This window comes from Limanda limanda, chromosome 21, assembly GCF_963576545.1.
Source record: "Limanda limanda chromosome 21, fLimLim1.1, whole genome shotgun sequence".
Taxonomy (NCBI): Eukaryota; Metazoa; Chordata; class Actinopteri; order Pleuronectiformes; family Pleuronectidae; genus Limanda; species Limanda limanda.
In genome coordinates, this window is record NC_083656.1 from 12893625 (window position 1) to 12907599 (window position 13975).

At 40.5% G+C, this 13975-nt stretch overlaps 1 protein-coding gene across 1 annotated transcript; it reads right to left on the reverse strand.

The window, feature by feature from the left end:
* Window positions 1-5310: 5310 nt before the first annotated feature.
* abi3b (ABI family, member 3b) lies at window positions 5311-8075 on the reverse strand. Its single transcript, XM_061095457.1, has 5 exons — window positions 7837-8075; window positions 7568-7735; window positions 6330-6509; window positions 6181-6242; window positions 5311-5701 (listed from the first exon to the last, which is right to left on the reverse strand). Exons 1-5 carry the CDS (start codon window positions 7981-7983, stop codon window positions 5311-5313), a joined length of 948 nt encoding a protein of 315 aa, XP_060951440.1. The 5' UTR covers window positions 7984-8075.
* Window positions 8076-13975: the final 5900 nt, after the last annotated feature.

A 13975-nucleotide genomic window follows, 5' to 3' on the forward strand; every position in this document is an offset into this window, starting at 1 on the left:
TATGATGAAGGGAAACATGTTACTCAACACTACACTTTCTTTGTTATTTTTCAACTAGTTCAAATATTTATTGGTGGCTTCGTCATCTTACTTTTGCCTTAACATGGTTTCGAAAGCCAAGGAAACACTATTTTTTCATCAAGGTATATTTCACTTCTGTCACTGTACAAGTTCCTTCTTAGAAAATAGGAGAGAAAAAAGATCATACTGGCAACTTATTTAATATTTATTTTATTTTTCCCTAAAACTTGTAAGTACTGTATTGTAATAAAGAGTATATAGTATGACATAGAGAAACACTTGGTGCTTTGATGATTCTGCTGGCGAGTAGATGCAGTTGGATGACTATGTACACACAATGTAGTTTTGATGTTCGTATAAAAATTAAAAATGTTCAGAAAGTTGCTCTGTGGTCTACAGTTCATATTAATTCTTTTTTTTAAATTGAAACCACGTTAACGTTAAATAAAAAAACAAAATGCGCAGAAACAGGAGGAGGTGCATCCTCTGTGTCAGTGTCTGCAGGAACCTCTGAGGCTGTAGTCGTCTGGTGGGTGAAGGTGATGGTCTTGGAGGAAGAGGTCCCACGGGGTCATTCAGTGATGAGACGACAGAGGCAGCATTATTGGATACATCCCGTAGGAAGGCAGCGAGTCCGCCGGCCAAAGACTTGCCAACACGGGGTCAAACTGCATGAAAGTGAAGTCAAAAGTAAGTACGTGTTTTTAGCCGTATAACACAGAATGCATTTCAAAAGTGTTACCCAGTGTTTTATACTTAAGATTGGTATCAATCTTCTGGTTTGACTTTTGGGAAGAAGGTGAAAAATTAGACTTTTCATGGCTCCACTGTAAACATGATATCTCAAGATGACCATGAGTGAATTTCTTCACTTTGACTCAAAGATGAACTGATTAGATTTGAGTAGTTCAAGCTCAAGGTGACTTCATTTCCTTGTGAATATAATAAGAAATGTACGTCTGGAACAAACATTTACTTGGACTCAAGGATGACCTGATTAGAATTCGGAGGTCAAGGTCAATGTGACCTCACAAATCCTTTATTGCCTGGTTAACATGCATATGAACATCTCCAGAGAATCCTTTCAGGTTTGTCACAAATGCTCATTTAGAGGGATTAATCGATCAGGTTTCAGTGGTCAAACCTCACAGTGACCTCATGAGAACCTGGAAAACATATGTATTTAATTTAAACTGCACTTACAACCAAAGTGCCACATTCTAGTTGGTTTGCAATAGATCTGATTGTAGAATTGTTGCTCATTTCCAAAATCATATTGTTCTTTGAAAAATTGTAGAAATGAATGTGTGACTCAGAGCCTTAATTCCAATGTTGATTTTTCTCTGACACAATATAAAGAATGACAAAGATAAAAGATTCTCCCGTGTGTCAACAATACTTTGGAATAACAGGTCAGTTAGATCTTTGTGCTGGGAGCCAACGACAGTGACTAACGCACCAGTGAGTACGGAGGTGGTTGATCCAAGCTGCTGTAGGGAGGAGGAAGTCTGTCATAATGTCTGTCCTCGTCATCTACTGAAGAAACGATATAGTTTACGGCAGCAGGGTTGTTGTCCTGTGTCGTCGGTGTGGTGACATCATACACTGCCCTTCTCCTTTTTGCGTGAACATAGAAGCAGAGGAGTACCACAGCTAGGGACACCATCAAGACTGGGAATCTAGAGAGAAACGTTTCAATCATTTTCAAGACTCTTCATGTCAGTAAATCCCCTCATTTTCTTTCATTACTTACATATATTGAAAGATATTCTGTACCTCAGTCATGTCTGGGATTATGTCAAGATGCTGACATTACTGTGGACAAAAAAGGGATCGGATTAGTTGGCTTAATTAATGTTTTCTTTTTATTTATGGTACTAAAAAAAATGCTATGTATATATATATATATATTAAAAAGTAAAATAATTGGTATCTGCCCCAAAAATTTACATTTGTCCGACAATGCAATTATGTGGAAAATGGAGTTTAAAACAATTATATTAAATTGGTTTTCTGTTATAAACAAGCCATTAAAATCACTTACCACTTTTTTTAAACAAGTGGATCAGTCACTTGATAAAATACGTCAGCATTTTCGCAAAGCTAACAGTAACATATATTTGAGATTTCGAAAACCAAACACAGTGACAGGGTTGTGACCTGTTGTGACCCCATTGAGTTTCAGGAACAATTATGACATTTTAAAAACCACTGAAAACGGCTCAGTACAGTTCAAAAGGTAAGATTAGATCAGTTTGTTAGCGGCAGATGAAGTAACACAATGTTTGACTTTATACTGTTTAACAACAGACAGTGGACCTTCATCCTATAAATCTGCTGCTCACTGCAACTTTTAATAGAAAATCTGCGAAACAACGTAATTTACACACAAATCAAACTGATGACTCAGAGTTAAATGGTAACTGGATCCTTACCTTATTCAAAAGAACAAAAAACATTGAAAAACTGTTCCCACCTGTGGGTTGCTAGCAGAGGATAATGTGTCACTTATGGGGAAGTGAACCGCATGAGGAGGTTTTACAGCATTATTTTATTGTTTAAAGACACAGGACTCACTGGGGCACTCTCCATGTCACATTTCTTACATTGAATGACTTCATTCACTATTTACTGAGGTCAGAGTTCAGCTGTTAGACCACTAGAAATATGTTAGATAGCAAACAAATTATATATTCCACCTTAGTAATGATGACTGAATTCTTACCATTGTGTTTTTAACTTTATTCATTCAAATATAAATGACTTAACCTTGTACATTACATACACTTTTGTAACCTCAGTATCATTAAAACACGCTGATTATTGCAATTAAAAAGTAGTTATTTCTTCCTACCTCACGTATACATGCATGTATAGACTGTACAAATGGTAGAAACGTTAATTTATTAAAGACATTGTAGACGTCAAAATTATTCTATAAACATATGTCTCAAGATATAACCACATATATGCACTGAAGGTTATAGCAAAGCAATGAAACTAAATTGTACCTGTGTCCCTTTTACTTTCAGTTTCTGCTTTGAGTCTCTGAGGAACTATTGGTTTTCTGCACACTTTCAGTCCTGATGCACGTTGACAAAGTTATTCATGAGCATCATTTTCACAAGCTCAGACTTCTATTGATCTTTATAGAATTCCATAAGGTAACAATAAAAAGTAAGTTGTGTTCCGGCTGTAGAGGGGGTTTGAAGTGCAGGGGGTGGAGGAGGAGCAGGGCCGCTCTGAGGACGATGGAGGGTCTCCGGGGGGGGGGGGGGGTCTGAGTCAGACGGGGGCTCGATCTGAGAAAGAGAAGTGAAGATATTTGATTATAGAGCGTGAGAACTTGAAAACTAACTTTCTGAGTGTCAAAACAGTATTGTACCATATTCAGCTACAGACAGCTCAAACTGACGTTTTGCATTAGTACATCCGATGTGCTGCACTGAAAATACTTTCAAAATTTTACCTAAGAAAATGCATTTTGAGAGTTGTTTTGTATTATTTATTTATTTTGCAAAAAAATTTGGCCTTGCAGTTTTAGTTATTGCCAGTAGCTGGAGCCCCCTCAGCATCCCCTACTTCCCGTGTTCTTAAAGGTCCACTGCTTAAAAAGGGGTTATTGGCGGCAATTGAATATAAAATAATCCTAGTGATGTTCACAATGGTGCATAATAACCTAAATTGTACAAATTGTTGTTTTATTTACCCTAGAATGGGCTGTTTATATTTACATACTTTATAGTGCTTGGAAGAGGGGGGTAAGCTAAGGGGTATTCAGCTGCAAAGTGTAACTCCACCACTAATGTCACTAAATCCTACACACTGAACCTTTATACTTTGAAGGAGTGATGAGAACAGGACCCAAACAGTGCTGCACCCTGTACGGACATGGACTGACGCTCACTCAGCTATACATGGGAAGGTCTCTATGAGGAGGTTGAAATTACAGTGCATATCCAACAGTTCTTCATCTTCCTCCTCCTCATCTATAGGGATGATGTACACAGACCGAGGCCTCAAGCCTCAGGGGACCAGCCCTCATTTTCTATGCGTTTCTTTGCAAGACACAACATGGGAATCCTGAACTAAAAGAACATCTGAAATACCATAATAACATGCCTTCAATGAGTCAAACAGAAAGTCAAATTAATCTTCATTTTACTTAATCTTATACTTACTCAACAGAAGGATATTAAAGGACTGTGGCAGTTTCATTTTCTGAATGTGGTTTTTAGTAAAAAATAACAGAACTGATTATAAACCTGAAGATTACATCTCTTTTTAATGTTTGTCAGTGTTGCTCTTGGGATCCTCACGTCACACGACATTACCAGAATGACATAATTACTGTTTGTGTGAAAGCTGGACAAAACTATAATTTTCATGTGACATGCAGCAGACTTTATTCTCACGATGACCACTTTGTCCGCATAACACAACAGTTTGAAGATAATGGTGCGCGGGCTTGTAGGTTTTATTAGCTGTTGTTAACATATACAATTATAGACTTTAACTATTTAAAGATAAAGACAACAGTAAAAGAAGACCGTAGTCGACCTTTCCTCTCCATTGTCGATGAATATAAAATAACGGGCCTAGTGTGGTCCCTGACTAATGTGATATTTCCCATGCTGAAAATGAAGCTTACCTTCAAGTTGCAGCCATGTAGTGCGGCTTAAGCAGAGCGTTGACTTGCAACAGACGTTTTACAGCCTCATTGACCTGTTTAAAGAAGCATCTGACGTAAACAACTTATCGTCACTGATAGTGCTCTCCCCACACAGTAGAGTAACAGTGTAAAAGGCCACCAGCTTTTGATGTCACTCGAATGGATTAAGAATATTGTAATAACAAAAAGATATAATAAAGAAGAGAAATCACATTACAGGACACACAAAACTGAAGATAACACGAAAATGTGGAAATCCTTGTTTGAGCTTGTTTCACAGGAATGCAGAGCAGGGGCTGTTGAAACACGCTTCTCAGAGCAGCGTTCACGCAGCATTCAACGCAGCACACTGTGTCACTGAGAAGGGGGATTTCCTGTCCCAGAAAAAAATCATAATCTAAGGCTCATTTTGTGCTTTTCAACACAGATGAAACAGCTCGAGGTCACTTCGACTGTTTCCAGCTTTTATTTGCACATGATGTCGATTTCAAAACAGACCTGAAAATATCTTTTACACTTTCATCTCATGGCAAAGACCCAGCATGTCTGCTCAGACTTGTTACCTGCTTTGCATTCGCAAAATTGTAACCATCCGACAACATGACCCATATTGTTTGTTAATGTAGGAGAGGGGGAGGTGGTGGAGGAGGAGGAGGTGGGGGAGATGAAGCTCCTGACACTGGAGGAGGAGGAGGAGGCGGCGGGGGAAGAGGTCCAGCTCCCGATGATGGCGGCGGCGGAGGAGGCGGTGGGTAGGCTGCGTTGGACAGGCCGATCGGCGGCGGCGGGGGTGGCGGGGGCTGACATGTCGGCGAGGTCATGGGGGGCGGAGGGGGGAGGCCGTAGTCCATGGAGGAAGAGAAGGGCGGTGGGGGCGGAGGGGCGGGCAGCCCAGGGTCCAGGCCACAGGCCGGAGGAGGAGGTGGGGGCAGGCTGTCGTTGGAGGGGTTGGCGACACTTTGCAAGGTGGGGACTGACGGAGGAGGCACAGCGATGCCGAGACTGGTTCTGTAAACAAGACAAAAAATATATAGACCCTCAGCTACTGTGAGTAAAACTAACATCCTGTAGATTCTCAAAGGAATAGTTCAACATTTCACCTGATTTGACTGTTTACAGGCCAGTGAATGAACACACATCTGGTCCATGCGGACTAGTAGGGCCTTCTAAAACCTACAAGTAGGCCCAGTTTGGAGGCAACAAAGTACTTTTCAGGTATCTGTTCTTTACTTGCTGCTGTGAGCGTGTCCGACTCAGACAATCTCCTGCTGCCTGCTGCATATGTGAAAGCCCCAAAATGTACAGACCTAATGTTCTGTAATTCATATCTGAAAACAGCTTAAGAATAAAATGAAGTGTCGAACTATTTCTGCAGAACCAATTTGTTATAATATGAGGATAAATTCTAACATTACTTTCTCTTAGTGTCTGTAATGAGTGATTATAATAACGGTGTTACTATTAAATTGTGAAAAGTAACTACTTACACAACGATGTCTGCAGTGCTCAGTATGCTGTCTGCTCTCTTTCTGGGCTGATCGTCAATGATCTGGGAAGAGAAGATGATGAGGTTGAAAAAAAGATGTTGTAAATGCTGCGTTCAATTCTCTCTCTCTCAATGTAATCTCCAATTTACCTGAAAGCAGTGTCCAATAGTGTCCAAGCTAGAGTACGATATGGGCACCCTTAGGTGGCTCCTCTCTGGCTCCTTGCCTAAAGGCGGCAGAGCCATCAGCCTGGAGCGAGTCCTGTCTTTGGCCGTAGTGTAAGAACCAATCTCTCTCCTCGACACCTTCTCAAAGTGGATAGCTGCAGCCTGGAGCGGAGCATGAGAGAACCAGCCTCAGACTACAACATGGGCAAACTCATTCTCTTTCAAAAAGTATAGAAAGTTACAGCATGGACAAAAGTACAAAAAGTTGCTGACGTGACACAAAGCAACAGAACTGAGCACATATTAAAAGGGATGCTTAAAAATACAAATATACAGTAAAAGCCATTTTTCGCAATTTATATACAAGCAATCAGTTAAAGACCTTAAATGAAATACATTTCAATGCCATGAAATTACTTTTAAACTCTTTCTTGTGGGTAAAGGTTTGAATAATTATTAGCACTCACATGTTGCATTCTTTTCTTGGTTGTTTCCTGTTCTTGTGATAAATGTAGAAATAGTGACGGCAATACCATCTTCTCTGTGTGAATTCATAATCCTGTAGTTTGAGTTGTGTTTAAAATCAGGTTTGCATGGCTACTCAAATAAATACATGTGTAGTTAATAGATTTGCTACTGTATGTAGTTTCATTTTTACAAACTAGAGTGACAGTTTAGTGCACACTTCTGGCAAGGCCAAACAGTTCCTCTATTCAAACCACATGTATATTCTCTTGATCCGCATTTGTATTTAGATCTGTACCAGTCAGACACGCTAATAAATGTTGTTTAAAAAAGCGTTAAAGGAAGTGAAACACAAATCCTGTGGTTTCATTCTTGCTCACAAACAAACAAACAGAATGACACTCAGTAGAGTGAACTAAGGCTTAACAGTCCACTTTACAATCAATCTAGCTGCACCCAATTCCATACAATCACAGATATCAGTTCTATAAACATTCCAGATTTCCAGAATTAATTATTCACAGTACGATTTACAAAAATGTTCTATCTCGCAAGAAAGTGAACATTTCCTAGATCCTTCCCCAGATCCAGAATGAGTTCTTCCCTGAACCGTAACCCCTTGAGTAGTTTTTGCATAATCCTGCTAACAAACTGAAAAAGAAAGCATAACCTCCTTGGTCTTTAACCACTGGCCACCTGGCCCCTCAGAATGCCAGTGACGGCCCTGGTGTTTGTAGGTGAAAGGAGTTGCTCACCAGTGACAGCAGGTTGACTGAATTCTCCATAGCTCTGATCTGCATGGCCTGCGAGTCCAGCAGCTTCAGCATGGTAGTGGCCAGACTGTTGATCTGGTAGGAGACACTGGCCAGAGACTGGGCAGTCAAAGCCTTGGCCTCATCCAAAGCCTTGGTCTGATCCTCTGCCTGCAGAACACACAACCACACAGGACAGGTTGAAAAATCCTTCACAAGCTTTTTTATTTAAACTAAAAACTAAAACTAAAGTTGTGATGATCTCCACTCACCTGGAGGTAACTGTTCTCGCAGTAATCCGCCACTTGCAGGAGGTTGCTGTGGTTGTCAACAAGGTGTTTCCTCGCATCTGGCGCACTTTGCAATATCTGGCTTATGACTTCAGAAAAGTTCTTCTGCTCGGTAATTTCTCCCGTCATGTCCGCTGCGGGTGTGTGAAGCCTTTTCAGAGCCGCTCCCGCAGGTCCACTTCCCCGTTTACCTGAGCTGAGGGTGTAGCGGAGAGTCGCTGGATGAGGTGGGAGGTGGTGAACGAGGTATTTCCGCAGGGTAAAGATTTCTCAGCAGCTGGAGGGAGGAGGGCAGGGCTGCACAAGGTGAACATGCACTGAGACTGCAGCAACATCTGTCTGATGAGGAAGAGCATGCTATAGACATGTTGATGACGTGCCTAACATAGTGTTATAGGCTATTATTTTACACAGTCAATAATATGAATTAAACAATATATTGTATGCTACCACGGGAGTGTGTGACAGGCACAATTTGTGAAATCCACTAGAGGGCAGTGCTGTGTAGGAAAACGGTCGTTCTCACTGCTCTCTGCACTGTGTTTGATGATGTTGTTGATGATGATGGTGATTTCTTAAAAAATGTTACAGGCTATTGTTTGACACAGATAGTGATTATATCAATATTATGAATGATGCATTTTATAATGGTATAACAGGAGAGTGTATTGCAGCCGCATGTACTATTTATAAAATCCACTAGTGGGCAGTATGGTGTAGAGAAGAGCTCGTCTCTCAATGCTGTCTGAGGCTGCTTCTGCTGCTAATTATGTTTTTGATAATGATGATGATGATGATGATGATGATGATGATGATGATGATGATGATGATGATGATGATGATGATGATGATGATGATGATGATGATGATGATGATTGTTATAACCCAGAGTCAAAATTTGAAATCCATTTGTCTGTCTTTTGTTGTTGCTGTTCTTCCTCCACGACTGGAGATGGTGCTGTTTACCTGGCCTCTGCGCTCTTCCAGCCCGGGGCTTGAGTCAGGCTGGGGTTGTGGATTGATGTTGGTGATGATCAGTGAACACTGACTGGTAAAGTTCAGCATCAGTTAAACTCATCAGCAGCGGATAATAGCTGATGTTTTACTCGTGATTACAAAATGCGTTGTGTTGTCCAGGATATCATGTAAAAACAATTATTTTCGTCCTCGACTCTGTGTGCGTAAAAGCAGTCCACAATATTTTCATGGGCCTGATTCCAATTTTATAATTGTCCAATTGTTACAGACATAGACTGTATATTAAGATGTACGACGCATCTCCACTTCCTCTCACTATCCAGATATGAAGCCAAAATATCCAAGATACCAGTGCCGCCATCTTGTTCATGTGGAACCAGAGTCCGAGCAGTAGCGATCAGAGATGGAGCCACAGTAACGAGGTCCCACTTATATGTTGGAGTCAGTCTCACAACATTTTTATAGCATCAAATAACTTACTGGAAAAATATACTACTTAAACATACATTAGTATGTCAAGTACTTTGACCTTTTGGTTTGGATCATATCACATCCACATGGATGAAGCGGGATGTATGTACCATACTTCAGCCGGCCACCAGGTGGCGATCAAGACTCTGTGGCTTCACTTTGGGGGAGTTGTCTTGTCATACACCTTTATATACAATTGTGAATTGAAAAACATTCCCATCAGCCTTTGCTGCACTTTGTGCTCAGTAATAAGTTATCATGATCAGGTGACCTCACTGTAGCCACTTTGTGATGACACTTTTTGGAAAGTTTGAAAAAGAAAATAATTTCTGTCATGTTCTGCCTTTTTTAGGGGAAAATCATGTGTTTCTTCTTCCATTAAATGTCAGTGTTGTTGTGTCAGTATCCAAATATTGGGTAAACAAAGTCCCGCTGATTTTATACGCTTTTTTTTAATGAACACTTAGAAAATGATTAGCCCATGTTCCATTAAAGCTCTGATAACAGTTCACTTAGACTTTGAGAGGGATCAGAGCTTTCTTTCAGCCTGGATGTGACTGACTCTTCTTCAGTACATAAAGTCCAATCTGTGGCAGCTCGTTTTGCACAATCAGGATCCGCAGCATCAGCAGGATCCTTGTTTACTGATAAGGCATAAATGATTTTATTTCTTTATTGAACATTTCTTTGCTCTGTTCTCAGCGCAAGCGTTATCTTGTTTATAAAACTATATATCAATACGCAATTTCCCAGGTAGGTGCAAATTGAGATTGTTCATTTACATGATAACGCTGATTGCTGATATAATATATTTTTATTTGGCTATTGCTTTTTGCTTCAGTTTAACAAACTCTATATTTTCTGGTATGAAGAAATTGATTAATAGATAATAGATTCAGAGTAGTTTGTATGTTTTTTATTACATAATTTCTGTATCTGGTGTTTTATTTTAAATTCATATAGTATGTTATGCAGCGTTAGACTAGAAGCTCCTTGTTCTGCATGATTTAATGCACAATGTATACTCACACAGAGACTAGGAGGATTGAACATACACCCCACAAATGGCCCAGTGATATGAAATAGAATGGAGACACCTGCTGCAGCTGAGGAGAGGAAGAACACTCTATACTTCCTGCCATTATGTAATTTTCTTCATTGGCCTCAAATGTGATTTTGTAACACTCACCTCAGTCTTTATCCGGCAACTCGTACTGTTTGCCTTTCTTCCGTCTGGAATCTCAGCACTGGAGAGGTCCTATTTGTAAATAGTCTCCAGTAATAAACAAATTCGTTATGTTTATCCTGAACCGGCCATTTTATCGCGCCCCCCCCCCCCCCCCCCTCCTGCTAGATGCACATCAGTCAAGGACGGCATGAACAGCATGTGGCTGTTTTATGGTGTTGTTTACGCAGCTGACCCATCCACGTACAGTATGTATGAACCCAGCTGGGAATTTTTTTATATTTTCTTCCAAATGACAGCAGCAAAACGGGAAATTTAAATGTATGGCTTAATGAGTCGATCAACACTGTGCATATTGGCACAAGAGACATACGTTCAGACTCAGTCACCTGAACACTAACCCTCTTGTGTCTTCCTCTTTCCTCTAATTCCATTGCTCTTCCTCAAAATATTAACTATTTTTAAAATCTCTCCACAGAAGCATATCTGCTGCTGACCCCTTCAGTCTTATCACTTCATATATGCAGGATACATTTAATTGGAATAATAGTAGTTGTGTGCATGGAATTTAAGTTGTTCATTTGTGCATTTTAGCAAGTCATCTTTTACCCCGCTCACATACACACACACACACACACACACACACACACACACACACACATATGCTCATATCGCCCCGCAGCATCCATGTCCAATGGTGTGCAACATATACCTGTTTGTGAAGATTGGATGTTCTGGGCTATCACAGCCTTTCCACACTCCACAGACTTCCATTAAAGGAAAAAAGCCAAATTCAATTATTGTGCCGGAGTGTGCAGAATGGACTATATTGTGCACACACACGCACACACACACACACACACACACACACACACACACACACACACACACACACACACACACACACACACACACACACACACACACACACACACACACACACACACATGCAGCAGTTAACACTCTGTGCGGACACTTTTATTGTCTCTGGTACACACAACTGTGAACTTCGATTCCAATTAGTCTTCAGGCACCTGCTGCCCTTTTCTCCAACTTTTATCAGTTCCTGAGTCACTGTCTTTTTTTTTTGCTCATCCCTGATATGAAATTCTTTTTGTCCTTCAACATATCTTTCATCACCCTTTTGACAGATAGTTCTGACGTGACCTCGTCGAGACCGAGCTTCATCTCAGAACATCGCCCGTTCCTATCAGACCAGCACGGGTGAACTGTATACTCTGTCAATGAGCAGCCAGCCGACTCTAGCTCGCTCACATGTTTGTCATGTGCCTCACGTTCTCCGGAGACATCAGCATGTGTGTGTACAGGAAAACATGGCGTACAGTGTGATCGATAGTGACCTCAGGGCGGCGTGATTGTGGAAGATCACAGCACAGTCTTCCGGACAGGGTAGTGCGATTATATCCCTAATCCAAAGATGAACGTGCCGTGACCCTGTCTGTGAGGTGATAATGGCTCCTCCTGCCTTGACCTGACAAAGACCACTCAGTCTGACAGATTGAATCTTAAACTGATCACGTGGAGGTTGTCTCAGGTCCAATCAGTTGATTTTTGAAGAGATTAAGTCAAAGTCAGCGTTAACTCACTCGTCTGACTGGCTCAAGGTGTCTGCTGCAGTGAATCATAATAAGATCTGTGCCCCAACCTGGTGTTAGTCTGTGTGCGTTATCTGTCATTACCATTTGCTTCAAAAGTAAAATGTCAGCATCATTAGAATTATAGCTTTATCTCACGCAGAGAGAAATGCCTAATCAGCAGAAACACCATCAAGACATTCTGTGTGGATTTTGATGTAGAGACCTTTGCTGATGGATAAGGTCCAATTGAACAACAATAATAACTGATTCCCTGCAGACATGAGATTATCAAGGTTAATAAACAACGTTGATTGTCTCCTAATGGCCGCTATAAAGCAACACCTATTACTAATATTTGAGCGTTGAAAAACAAGTTATATAATCCATTCACAGTTTAACTCACTAAAGTGTTGTTAACGTGATCGAAATCTTCAAAAATATCCCCCCATATAGTTGAAGTGTTCCCGGGTAAAAACGAATTCGGGATTTGGATGCACTTGACTTTGACTTTGACATTTAATCAAGTTGTCAGGTTATGGTTAGTCGCGTTGGATAAAAGCGTCAGCTAAATGAAATGTAATGTTATATTTTGTTCCCTTTCCGTTTGTTCGTGGATGAGGATCTGGATCAGGGTTCAGATCCAGGATTTCTTTCTTCACTTTCTTTAACATTGTGAGATAAGCAGTTTTTCAACCTTTTTTGTTGATTTCTCAGAGAATAATCATGTCAAAAAATCATGTTTAGGGGACCGATATTCAGAGAGTGCGCTTTTTGGTGCTGATAGATTTATATGTGGGGCACTGTTGGAGGTATGCACTTTGCCATTTTAGTTGTTTGAGTGTATATATATTTGTATCTTCTACCACAAAACTCAAATAGACTTTGTAACGATGGCTAAACATATTCATATAATACATATCTAACGAGTTTTATTTCTACAGCGAAAATAGCAAGAGGAAAGACAGCAGGCACCAAAATCTGTGGACTCACTGTGCCTTGTTTTATAATTCTTGTTCAAAGTGTAACGAAGTCAGGGTCGAGGATCAGGTGAATGATCAGCTGGTTGGTAGCAAAACACAAGCAGCTGAGGGATTTTAACAGTGTGTGAGCGTGTGTGTACATGGTTGTAAAACATAAAAAGGGATCACAAGGTAAATGTGACAGCACGCAGAACCAGTGACATCGGATAGACTCTGAATGAATGTAGCATTTGTATGAGTGCACCTGTAGAAACGCTGCACTGAACCAGGTCACATGGCGTGCAGCTGTGCAGTGTTTAGGAGGATAAATGCAAAGTGGAAGAGAAGGTATCTGCCATGATAAAATGGAGTAACAGTGTGTGAAACCTTCTTCATATTCCTGGTCTGATGTAAAAAAAAAACTAAAGTTGCTGTAATCAGTATTTTATGTCAATATGGGCTCAAATGACTGTGTGTCATGTGAAAGTTGTTGCTTGTGATGATGATCCCAGTGAGAATTTTCATTTCCTCTGATTCCTTAACTGATTCCCTTCAGATGTTGGCGGGGAGTCAAAATAGACCCACCAAGTCCCAGTCCTATAAACATTCCTGTTTATCAACCCTTTCTCACAATGTTAAAGAAAAAAATATATATATCCAAAATCCGCCCCTCTGGTTTCGAATGGCACCAAAATTAAATGGGTTCTTTCCTGACCCATATCGCATCCTTGACCAAGTTTTGTAGAACTCTTTTCCGTCATTTGTTGTGTAATCTTGTTCACAACCAAGGTGATGGCTGGTTTGCCACACCGACGTAAAGGTCAGGATGGATCAGATTCTTTCTGTTGCCACTGAATTTCCCCTGAACGCATTTAGTGTAAACTCTTCATGAGGCCATTTGCTTTGTATATATACCACGTATAGAACAG